The sequence below is a fragment of the Pecten maximus genome, chromosome 2 (assembly GCF_902652985.1).
Source record: "Pecten maximus chromosome 2, xPecMax1.1, whole genome shotgun sequence".
NCBI classification, from domain to species: Eukaryota; Metazoa; Mollusca; class Bivalvia; order Pectinida; family Pectinidae; genus Pecten; species Pecten maximus.
This window is the reverse complement of record NC_047016.1, coordinates 24,534,364-24,546,381: the sequence shown is the minus strand read 5'-3', so window position 1 is coordinate 24,546,381 and position 12,018 is coordinate 24,534,364. Positions and strand designations below refer to the sequence as shown.

At 33.0% G+C, this 12,018-nt stretch overlaps 1 protein-coding gene across 2 annotated transcripts in view; it reads left to right on the top strand.

Moving 5' to 3' along the window:
* LOC117321589 overlaps positions 1-12,018 on the top strand; it is a 29,140-nt gene that overhangs the window by 13,985 nt on the left and 3,137 nt on the right. Inside the window, exons 2-5 of one of the 2 annotated variants that reach the window (XM_033876055.1) lie at positions 432-449; positions 4,027-4,117; positions 7,835-8,764; positions 11,024-11,117. In XM_033876055.1, coding sequence (XP_033731946.1) covers positions 432-449; positions 4,027-4,117; positions 7,835-8,764; positions 11,024-11,092 — 1,108 coding nt within the window. In that variant the 3' untranslated portion in view covers positions 11,093-11,117. The remainder of the gene's footprint in view (positions 1-431; positions 450-4,026; positions 4,118-7,834; positions 8,765-11,023; positions 11,118-12,018) is intronic. The other variant, XM_033876056.1, reaches the window with a different exon arrangement.

Below are 12,018 nucleotides of genomic sequence, written 5' to 3'. Positions count from 1 at the left end.
TATCTTTGATGTGGAAGCTATGTGTGCATGGATTTTTCTCACTGGTTTGGGTTGGGATCTTTTTTTCTCATTTCGGAAGACAATTGGTGAATTGGGAAAGACTTTTTTAGGAGTAAACTGCAAATTTTGAGAATTTGACTTAAATATGAAATAATTTCAATTGGGAAATTAACGGTCACAAAAAGCCATCAGAAAAAAGCCCTGGTGTGACTTTGTTTCTCATAAAAAAGACAGCTATTGTCATAGAGTCGGAACTTAATCAGTCTCAATATTTGAAAGCCTTCCACCAGTTTAAAACATAATGATATTATAAGTAGGTACCAAAACGTCACGGATATCGTCACATCAGCAGGGGTTAAAGATCGCCAATTCTAGTCCAATTGTTTAATCATTGCAGACCTATTGAACATGTGTATTAATTGATCACACAGGGCATGGAGACTGCCAAGGTAAGTGTGAATTATTGGGAGTATATCGTCTGTCTTCCTACTCTGTTTGGTATCCTAAAAGGGGCAATTGCACTTTTCAACCTTGTTTCAAACACGTCATTCAAGGACTTTGTCGTGATAATTATATACAGTGTGTACTAGTGTTTTCTTTTTCAAAATTCAAAATTGTGGATGGTGTAATTATCATTCAGATAGTAAAACTTGCCTATCTTATTCCATTTTCGAAATTAAATCTCTGTATAATATGATTTTGCAACATAACAAGGGGTTTTGGCCAAAATTACCCACAACTTGATCTATCACTATTTTAGTTTTCAGTTCATTTTGAAATTGAATATTCAGATATTGCATCAGTATCTTAAAATGAAAAAAAGGCAACATCATGATATTAATGTGCAAATGTCATGAGCTCATTTGCTCTATGTCAATGCCTTAAGAACATAAAATCAACATCAAAATAAAGATAAAAAGAGCTCTTGTCCTCTTGTTGTTACAAACATTAAAATACACGTTTTCGAAATCTACGAAATCAATTGATTTTGTCAGCGTTACCATACCTGTCACTGTGACCGACTGGTATATCAACTGCACTCCGAGTCCTTGTGAATTATCCTTGAATGCTTTTTGATAAAGGTTGATAAATGTATATGTATGTTCTTCCAATGGTAGCATTGATTGTTATACAGGGACAAACAGCACTATCGGATATAACTGTGCTTCATTTCAATAAAAGACATGTAGTACTGGAATACCTTGCATATTTATCCTTTTCATATCCTTTTAGTTAAATTTCCTAATATTTATCCTGTAGACTATATTTCTAGTGATTCATATCATTAGTACCACATTATATATTTCTTTACACTGTATACAGTAGATGTGATATATAACGTTAGCTGTATAGAACTAAATTTAATGTAAATTTATTTTTTCGTTTGATTTTGGTATTGGTAGCCAATTAAATCCACCATTGAAGCCAATCAATTGCATCATTGTTACTCTTAGCTTTGTTGACAGTTCTTATGTTAATGGGAGCAAAAGCTGTTATCATGTCTTTAAGTAACATATATAGAACTGATTTCAGTTATTCCACGACCATTCTCTAGAATTGCAAATAATTCTTTACGTTAGGGAACATTTGTTTACGTACGATAGATACCGGTTTTCTCACAGAGGTGAATTATGTTTGATGGTTTTTGAGATATATGAGGTAATCCAGTGTTGAAAGGATTAATTTGAACTGAATCGTTACATACTAGAAAATTGATCAATTTTTATGTCTATTGTATCCATACCAAAGGGCTTATTAAAAAGTATAACCAGAAATTGATGACAGTGAACTATGTAGTTTTTTCTCAAGATCACAACGTTTGTTTTTTCGAAGCTATAATAAACATTTATGTAACTCTGTTTACCAGAGGAAAGGTACGACGTTGTGGTTGTAAGGTAGAGATATTTTACTTTTTATCATGAACATATATCATGCTTCAGATTTTTGCAATAGTTAGAAAGTGTCATAAACTAATTAGATGTAAATGCTATTAGTGATGGAAGACGCCCATTTAAGAAGAAAATCTGTCTTTGGCAGGATCTGACGTATGTTTATGTTGATTTTAAAGGGAATGCATGATCTCCCTTGATTTTTTTTTAAGATAACGGTTTTATAATGTTTTGATGTGATTTTGTGAAATGGAATCAGTTAATTTTTTTAGACTATAAGTAGTGATAAAAACATAATTTTGTCATGTTAATTTTCACTAAAAAATGTCTCGGTGATTTCAATATAATCTTTGCTATTGTTGAATATGTAATATATTTTATCAATATGATGTTATTATAGAGATATTTAAAAGGACATTCATTCGAAAGCTTACTTAATATGCAATTTCAGTTATGAAAAGAGGTAACCGTATTATGATATTAGGTGTTATCCTGGTGGACCGGGCTTGTCAAAGATATTTTTGGGGGTTTGAATCAATTTTGGTTTGGAAATACATATTGTTTCGAAATTAATTGATTTTTTATTAAATGAATAGCAATGACGTGCTTTTTATCTTGCTGCGTTGTTTGGAATGTTGTTTTTTACTAAACGGCGAGGGCGTTTGATATTGTTTTAGAGTTAATTTGATTTTAAAACGTTGTTTCAGTGAAGTGCATCAAAGTAACTGAAATGCTTCTAACAAAGTCTTTATTTATTCGTGCATTTTACCCGTTTTGTAATTCGTGTGTTCGTGCGTAAATGATGAAACTAATAAATTTAAGTTCTGTGAATATTTTATGGTGATATACAGATTTTTATGTGTGGAAGTAATCTATTAATCATTTGATTATAAACATATCTCGATTTGATTATATAAATATAATTACGATTTCGTTCACCTGTCAGTATTTGTTCGTGTTGCTTATCATTTGGTAAGGAATAAGATGTATTATTTTGTGTAATATATACTTTCATGTTTCTGAAAATTTATATATTCGTATTATGTTCAATGCATTCTGAAGATATGTCGTTCGTATTATATACGTGTATGCTACATGTACCAAATTAAAACGAAGCATTACGGAGCATGTGAAATGATATATTGTCAACTTGTTATCATTACAGGCTGTTAAAAAGTGTTAATGAAACACTTTACGAATAACTCTTCGTCTTTTAAATTGTCCATAACGACTTGATCCCGATATCACTGTATAACATGGTGGCGGTGTTATTAACGTTCTTGTCAATCGTATATTTCACTGCTTTACTTTGTTTTTCATTTTGAGACTTTGCTCCCAATTATCTACTGCATCGTTTCTTTATCAAATCGATTTTTGTTTAAGATTTAGGCTCATACTAGCTACTTCATTTCGAATTTCACATTAAAACCTTCGGAAAGATACACATCACTTTATGAAACGCTTATGGTAATATATTTCAACAAAATGAAAAAGGAGTAATTACTTTGAATTAAAAAGTTAATAGTCCATTTAATACGTGACGGAAATTTGAAGATAGTTTAATATGGATGCTTACGTATGCATATGTAAAGTGGTCGATGCGAATGGCGTTAATCGACGTGTATATGAGAAGTGATCGATGCGAGGATATGTCTTATGCTGAATGAATGAAATCGATAGTACTTGATAAGAAATCTGTCCGACAGATCGGTCCTCCTGCTTTAATTCATCTCGGTACAGACAAATACTGATGTAATAGTTACCAGGGTGATCAGTTGTATCTAAACAGGGATTATTCTTGTACCTGGTAGCAGACGATACAAAATGAGTCGGATAACGAACTCCATCGTAGGAAATATATAGGATGTATTTTAATAAAGCAGAGATGACAGACTTTTTCTCTCTGCCTAGTTTTAAACTAGGGGCTTTATTATATTTGTATTTCATGTTGCTAATTTTATAACACTCGTTAAAAATTATGATTTATGGAAATTACATTTGTTATTTCTCAATTTGGTATGATACATCTATGTATTTATATTCATATCGTCGGCTTATTTCATATGAGAAATAAGTTATTTTACGGAACAATTTTTGATCCATATGATACTGATTTTTAAATATGTATGTTTCATAGTCAAGCCAAGCAAACGGGAGACAACCCTGTACAAACTAACAGCTCCTCCAGAACATTAGACACGCTTGCCTGTGTAGCGGCAGAAAAACAAGTGAGTATTCATGTGATAGTAATAAAACATTTTCTGGCATAATCGTGATTGCAAATATTTGATGACCATGTAATCGTATTTTACAGGATCGTTTGTGTGGTGTGATAAAACACCAATACATCATCGCTTATCATTGTTTAATCTTTTTTACTAGATTCCAAGGTAATATATAATCGGTCAGTTAAGAAAATTTCTTTTTAATTTCTTATTTCATAACGCCGAGAAAATTTGATGTATATTGAATATTTTATAACAGTTTCGTGTATGCAGTCTTGAAGTGAAGAAAATGGCTTTATTTTAGGAAAGGTGAAGATATTATTAAAACTGTTGTTGCATGGGGTGAATCGTTACTATGCGTTATACCACACTTATATCAGGCTTGTGTGAGCACATGATATACGGGTAGGATATTGTCATATTTTGACATTTTCAAAGACATTGCTCTTTAATTATATGCAAAAATGTTGTTCTCAGTCGAACAGCGATTTACTTTCCCAGCATAAAAGCAAAAAGGTAAATTTCATAAAATTTTGGATCAAAGACGCATGCAGAATTTTAGATTACTTACAATTTTATTTACCTACATACTTTTCATTTATTTAGCAAAATTATTTAAATTTGATACGTTTTGGGCACAGTTACGTTGCATTATAAAAAAAGTCTACGGATGTAAGTCGATTATTCGGTTAATTTTTCCTGTTTGCTATCTGAATTTATTAGTTTCTTTCATTTTGATTATCCTTATATGAAGCGGTTTGTCATTCTATGTGTGGATTTCGCTATATTTGCGGTCTATTATGCCGTGACTTGATATATATTTTATATAATGCATTCAAGTTCAGAGAAGTGTTCATTTACAAAGTGGTATTGCATAAACTTCAATTCCCACAAGCTGAGTTCGACCAGGACAACTGGTATATATGTTATACCCGTGAAATTAAACGATCGATCAGTTTATATATCTTGTAAAAAACTAGTAATTACCGAGTTATTTATCAGGACAATTAGAAATTAGCATGACGCTTGTGTTGGGAAAGATCAAAACATTCAGCGTTTTCTGGCCCAACGTGTTGTTAAATATAAGTAAATATAACAACTGATGGTAAATATAACATTTCAAAGAACTAGTGTCTTGTCAACTTCAGAAACGTAGTTAGGCAGGTTTTAATATCGATTTAAATATTGCATATCCTAGCGAAATAGAAGATTAATCGCATAATGATATAATTGCGCTACTGTTATAACAGTACTGTATAGTATAGTATCAAATAGGCCATCAGAGGAAGTTAAACAGTTTTCGTTTTCTTCACGTTTTAAGTGGTTTTAGCATGATGACCACAATATCACTTGCGCTGTACTCCGTTCCACAGTTACACGAATGCATGGTGTCTCTCTCACAGAAGCCTAAGTTAAGAGTAGTTGGGGCTGCGTACTGGTGGCAAATAGAGAATTATTCATATATTAATGGCTTAATTATATGATCAGTCGTGTTTCATTGAAAATGACAATAAAGCAGTTAATTACAGTATATAGTACACATATATAAATAATATAACATATATAAAAAATTATACGGTTTAATTATTGGAGTTTATGTAATAGTAATTCAAAGTATTATGTTCTCCCTATATCACATACATGTATACTGGGGCGTTGATGTCATCACAAATTGTTGTCGATTTCCTTAGCGACGTCCATTCAGCACATTTACCAATATTAGAACCCTTGGGCACGTTATTCTAGATGTCAGACCATCCACATCGAAAGGGCGCACTTTAATACGTCCGTCAACAAGTTTCTCTGTAAATGGTCGAAGTTTTGCCAGGTCTAAGAGTGAAGTATGATTCCTTTCCAATTATATATATATATAGATATGAGTATATACACCTTAGATTAGATGTGTTACGGGCAGACCAAAGGTAGAGATACAAGTTGAATTCGATCATACACAGTATACTACAACACATGATCACATATCTGCACTTCAATCGTCATAGAGTATGAATCATACCATTCTCTTTTATCTGCACCAACGCTATCGTACTACGTCAATTATATGCTTTGTACCGTATCGCCTAATAGCATATGTTAATTACAATGCCATATGAAATAATTACTATGTCATACTGCATCACCTGGCCTGACCTGGTGTAAAAGAAGTTTCAGATTCGCGAAAAACTGATGATTTAAGGTTTAGGTTTTTTTTAGGTTTTGTAAATTATTCCTTTGCCCAAGTTACTTCACATTACGTTTGCTTGCGATATTCGTTGTGTATACCCTGATTAAGTTAAGCATACTAAGTGTTTTGATTAATATTTTTGAACATTGAAATGCATGAAAAACATGATCATGTCTTGTAGAGACTTTTCTTTTATATTTTTTTACTGATTCCGTCAAAACTATTCGAGATGATGCGTACATCAGATTCACATGCACTTTATTCGTGCTATGGAAAAATGGTATGATATATTGCATGCTCTGTAATATTGAATTAATTTGATTACAAGAGTAACCAATTATGAAAACACGTTGATATCTAAATACTACAAGTCTACACCAGTTAACGTTTTAATATATAACAACTGAGAAAACAATATCGAGGTTGTATTGTTATATTCAGTAACGGCTTGGTCAGCCTGTGTGTAAATGCACCCTGATAAACCTCCTCCTTGATCTAGAGTCATGGCTTCTCTTTGCTGGCCATACCTGTTTTTGTTTTTGTTTTTTTTTTCTCTGTCAAATATCTCTTTATTCCTTAGGGATTGCTCTTTTGCATAGGTGTGGTCTGTGTTTGCTTCTATTGAGCTTTCTCCATCTGTAGTTATACTTTGATTGCTTTTAAAAATCAAAGAAATGCATGCTCCTTGTTTTCTGTTAACACCATATAGGTACAGAGCATTGTTTAATTACACCAATTCATGTTATGATAAACATGTAATATGTATGTCATGACCCATTTATGCTCCCGTTGATAGAAAACGTTCAGGAATAATGCAAGAAAAATAGTAATCATTTGATTATGTTTCCAAATAGTATTACATGTTATGTTGCATTACCTGCATGCTAAGTAGTAATGAACAATGCTTATGATGACATAATATTTAATAATGTAATTTCTGGCTATTTATATGAAACATACTTCTGTTGTTTATATTCTTTTCGACAAGAAAAGCCATCTGAAATCGAGTCTTCCTTTTAATTTTGCAAAATGACAGATTTCCTCATTCTAAATTTTCAGAATCCGATCATCACTGCTCGCCTGAAACGTCAAGTGCTAGTTAGAAACTGATTTTACTTATTTTTCGCAATGGTGAAGGATTGTTTAATGGGTTACAGGGTAGCTTCTTTTAATCTTTGGAAAACCGGTATTTTATTTGCTGTAATATAATTTGGGTGATTTGATAAGATTATACTCCTAGGACTCATTTGGATTGACGTTATGATAAGGTTTAATTCATTGGTGGACTAATTGTAAAAATGTTCAAGAGTCTTTAAATTTCGGTGTTAAGAACATCTTTATAATATTATCTTAAGCATATATCGTTTTGCGTTTTATCATGGTTAAGGTAGTATACTTATTTTTGAAGCAATAGCGTTTTTAGTAATAACTTCAAAAAGATATATATAGGTATACTTATTGAATGATATACTAAATAATGTTTGCAGGTAAATTGTAATAGATATAATCAGCATCGTTGTTATCTTCACAATTGCCAGGGTTATTACTACGAATACCCCATGTCCCCAAATGTGGCCTTCTCGCCTGACAACATGGACTGCAAGAGTGATATTAGCTTAAGTAGACTTTCAACAACGTGTCTTGGAGCAGAAATGAAGGTGCGGCTAAACGAAAGACTAGAACCGTCTTGCACATTTCATCTGTTTCCCACGGAAGCAGTTATTGACGCACAGCCAATTATACTGAATACAGGAAAGCCCATTCTTTGGAATCCCGCTATTTCCTCGCCTGGGCAACGAAGGGACAATCAACGAGAAACAATGATTTCCTCTCCGTTTAAAGGCTATGCCAAGGTAATAGATCCAAATGGTGACTACAGGTCAAAGATGAAACTAGTATTAAATACAGAAGCGGGAAAGGTGGATTTCCCTGTCATCAAACCGAAGAATGGTATGCTAGTTGCCACTGATATCAATCTCGGTGATCAAGCGAAGTTTAAAAAGGAAGCAGCTCCTACAAAAAGCCACAGCGAAAATGTTACTTCAGAAAGAAAAGCATCAAGCGCCTCTTACGAAAAAACAAGTAAATTGTTTTGTACAAAAAATTTGAGGAGTAGATTTGCCGGATACATCAAAGGAAAAAAAACACGTGCTAGTGCCTTGCGGAAATCCGAAAATGCATCCACTAATAGACACGCATATTCTGCCAGAGTGGTACGGTCAGATAGGAGCGAAGTGACTGAGAGCCTTCAAGGAGAGACTACTAATTCGGGATTAAATTACTGGACAGAAGAACCGGAAGAATATCAGAAGGAGTCTACTCATGGAAATGCCGTGGACGCTTCCACGATCGAGAGTAGCGAAAGCATGAAGAGAGTAGCTGAATATATTCTGAGAGAAAGCAACTGCAGTGGAAATAACGTAACACTTCATGAGGGCAACTCTGACACTCCAACACCGAGACATGGGGTATATTGTGTGTTTCCGATGCACAAGCGATCCACAAAATGACCTAATCACTCATTAAAAGTCACACGCACCTTGTTTTTTATTTTCCATTCACTAACTAATGCAACTGTTGATTATAAATATATTGAGTGAGTTGAGGAGCACAATAGTATCCTTTTACTCGTCGGCGTTCACATCCCGAATAAGAATCGCAAGTAGTGTTTCAACCAGACTGCCTTGACTGTATCCAGGGTTGTAGTGCATAGCGTATGAATGTGATGTTGGATCAGAACCTTTTATGCTTGATTGACCCAGTTATGTCGGGACTAACCTCCTTTATCAATTCCATTTTTCGCAAGAAGTTCTCTTGACCTAAGACCATGATCAAATTTCGTGGCTCTAATCAAATATTTTATATTTGAAAGCAGCATTGGCCGAAAGAAAACGAGACATTAAGTGGTAGGAATGTGACCAAAGCCTTAAGAAATCATATTTGAGGTCAAGGTGACTGTCATCTTGGTTTGCTACCAAAATGATGGTATCGGCTTGATGGTTACATGTATGTGAATATCAGTAAGACATACATCATTTTAGTTTCACAAAGCGCCACATCGACCAAAGGTCCAAGCTTTTAGGTTTTTAATTATGCAGATAATTGCGTTCCAATAGACATGTTTATCAATCTACGGTTCTTTAGTATATATCATGCGTGCAGATGGATACAACAAAAATGAGGACTGAAAGAGTTAAGAGTAAACCCATAACTGCCTTTACATTTATTTTTGTTCTTGTAACAATGGAATAATATATTGTCCATTGGCACCAACTTGCTTTGCAAACACGAGTGACTTTGATAATAAATATGATATTAATATACAAGGTTATGATTGCATCATTTGCAGTTTTAGATGCACTTTAGTTTATCGCAAACACGTTACATCACGTATCTTAACGATAAACGGACTTCTCCTATTTACGTACGTTTGACCCTGTTACGTGTGATTACCTGTGAAAGTTTTATGAGGCTCTAGGGTAATGACTATGAAAGTTTAATGAGGTTCTAGGATAATAACTACGAAAGTTTAATGCGGTTATAAAATAATAACTACGAAACGAAAGTTTAATGATGTTAAAGGATAATAACTGCGAAAGTTTAATGAGGTTATAGGATATCAACTATGAAAGTTTAATGAAGTTATAGGATAATAACCACGAAAGCTTAATGAGGTAACTTAATGAGGTTCTGGGGCAATGACTGAAAGTTTAACGCGGTTCTAGGATAATGAATGCAGTTTTAATGAGGTTCTTGGGCAAGGACTGAATGTTTAATAAGGTTCTAGGATATTCATGACAGTTTCATAAGGTTTTAGGTTAATAATAATGAAAGCTTAATGAGATTCTAGGGAATGGATGACAGTTTAATGAGGTTCGGGGGTAATGACTCTGAAATTTTCATGAGGTCCTAGGGTAATGAATATGAAAGTTTAATGATGGTTTGGGTTAATAACAAAATTAGTTGAACTTTTAGGATAATAACTAGGATAGTTTAATGAGGTTCTAGGGTAATGACTATGGCAGTTTTATGAGGTTTTCGGGTAATGACGTTAGTGATGATGGTTTAATCCCTTGGTTGATTTTATTTTGTCTCAGATTTTTAATAATAAGTTCTATCCTTTGCATAATTAATTAATGTATGCCGAGCTATGTTCCGTCTTGAATTTTCATTTCACCTGTCATAACATTTTTATACATTTTTTTTAATTTTATCACAGCATGGTATTAATGTAATATACTAATATTGCTGTTTTGGGTTGTCATTTACGCCGTAAGCATTGCTAAAATATTGTACGAGAATATTTTGTAAACGCCTACGGATAATCCATTTATGATTTTCGACGGAATGCATCTCTTTATTATAGCTGAATGATATCATTGACTATGTAGACGCTTTCGAATCGAACCCATGGTAGTTTGTTCAATTTAACAACTTTAGTTATACATTATAGCTAGCGATCTTTTGTATTTTAGATAGTGCAGTATATCCTTAAAGAAATATCTGATTGTTCTTTAAATACAGATACGATTTGTAATAATGATAAAATCCAATCATGTTTATACTTTTACGGTATTGAAACTGGAATTGTTTTTAATACGCGCAAACATATATCCACATAAGTAATCATACAATTTATATTTTGTTTTCATGTTTGCTGTGTTTAGATGATTTGTTTCTTAATATGTTTGTGTGTTTTATTTACCTTCATGATGCCTGCTTTTCAGATGTGGTTTGATTCAGCAGGAAGAGCTTATGTGAGCCTTGCAGCTCGCTACGACCCTCTCAAGAAATGATCATTTATTATATTGAATCATCAAGGTATTATTCCACATGATCCCATTCGTTTTATATCCTGTCGCAGCTTTCTCTAAACTGTCCTGTTATATAACACACATTCCCCAAGTAATTGTCATTTCCAACATTGCAGCATGAAGCTTATTTTATCGTTCTCCCTTTCTGGTCATATTCAGTATGTGTTATCAAGGCTTGGACGTGGTCTTTTCCCATGTTGCTATTTTATTATAGAATACTACTGAAACTGATATCTGTATACATATTCGAGTTAATGTCTCGTGAGGATGAAAGTTACTGTCACCTAATCCCCGATAATGCATTCGAGACTTTTGAATTTATTATCTTGAATATGAGGTAAAAACCGGATATGTACATGTATGTTATTTGCATGTTTACACCTGTCCTATATTCTTAACTTCTATAATTGTAATTTTACCTTATTTCTATCTGTCGTTAGAAACTTGGCTCAATACGTTGTTTTTGTGGTTCTGTGTCATAATATTTTCATATGAGATGCGTATTACTGGAAATAAATAATTGATCATGTATAAATAACGACAGTACAGACAAGTAAATTTATTTACAATTTACTTGTCTGTACTGTCATTATTATTGCATGACTAATTATATGTATATATAGAAAATATTTTTAAAAAATGACGAAATGCAAGTCAATAAATACAAAAAAAATATTATTGACACGCAAAGATTTTTGGTTGCATAGAGTTCTTCGCGTTTCAATAATATTTTTGTGTGTGTATTTAAATATGATACGATAATGTACATATCACAATGTTTGTTAGTTATTACATCAGATTCATCCTTTTGTATATACTATCACTAGCATACTGTCACGTTTTACTTCAATTTATATCTTATGGCAAAGCGTGCTGTCACTTTACTACAATATGTATATGTGTCCATC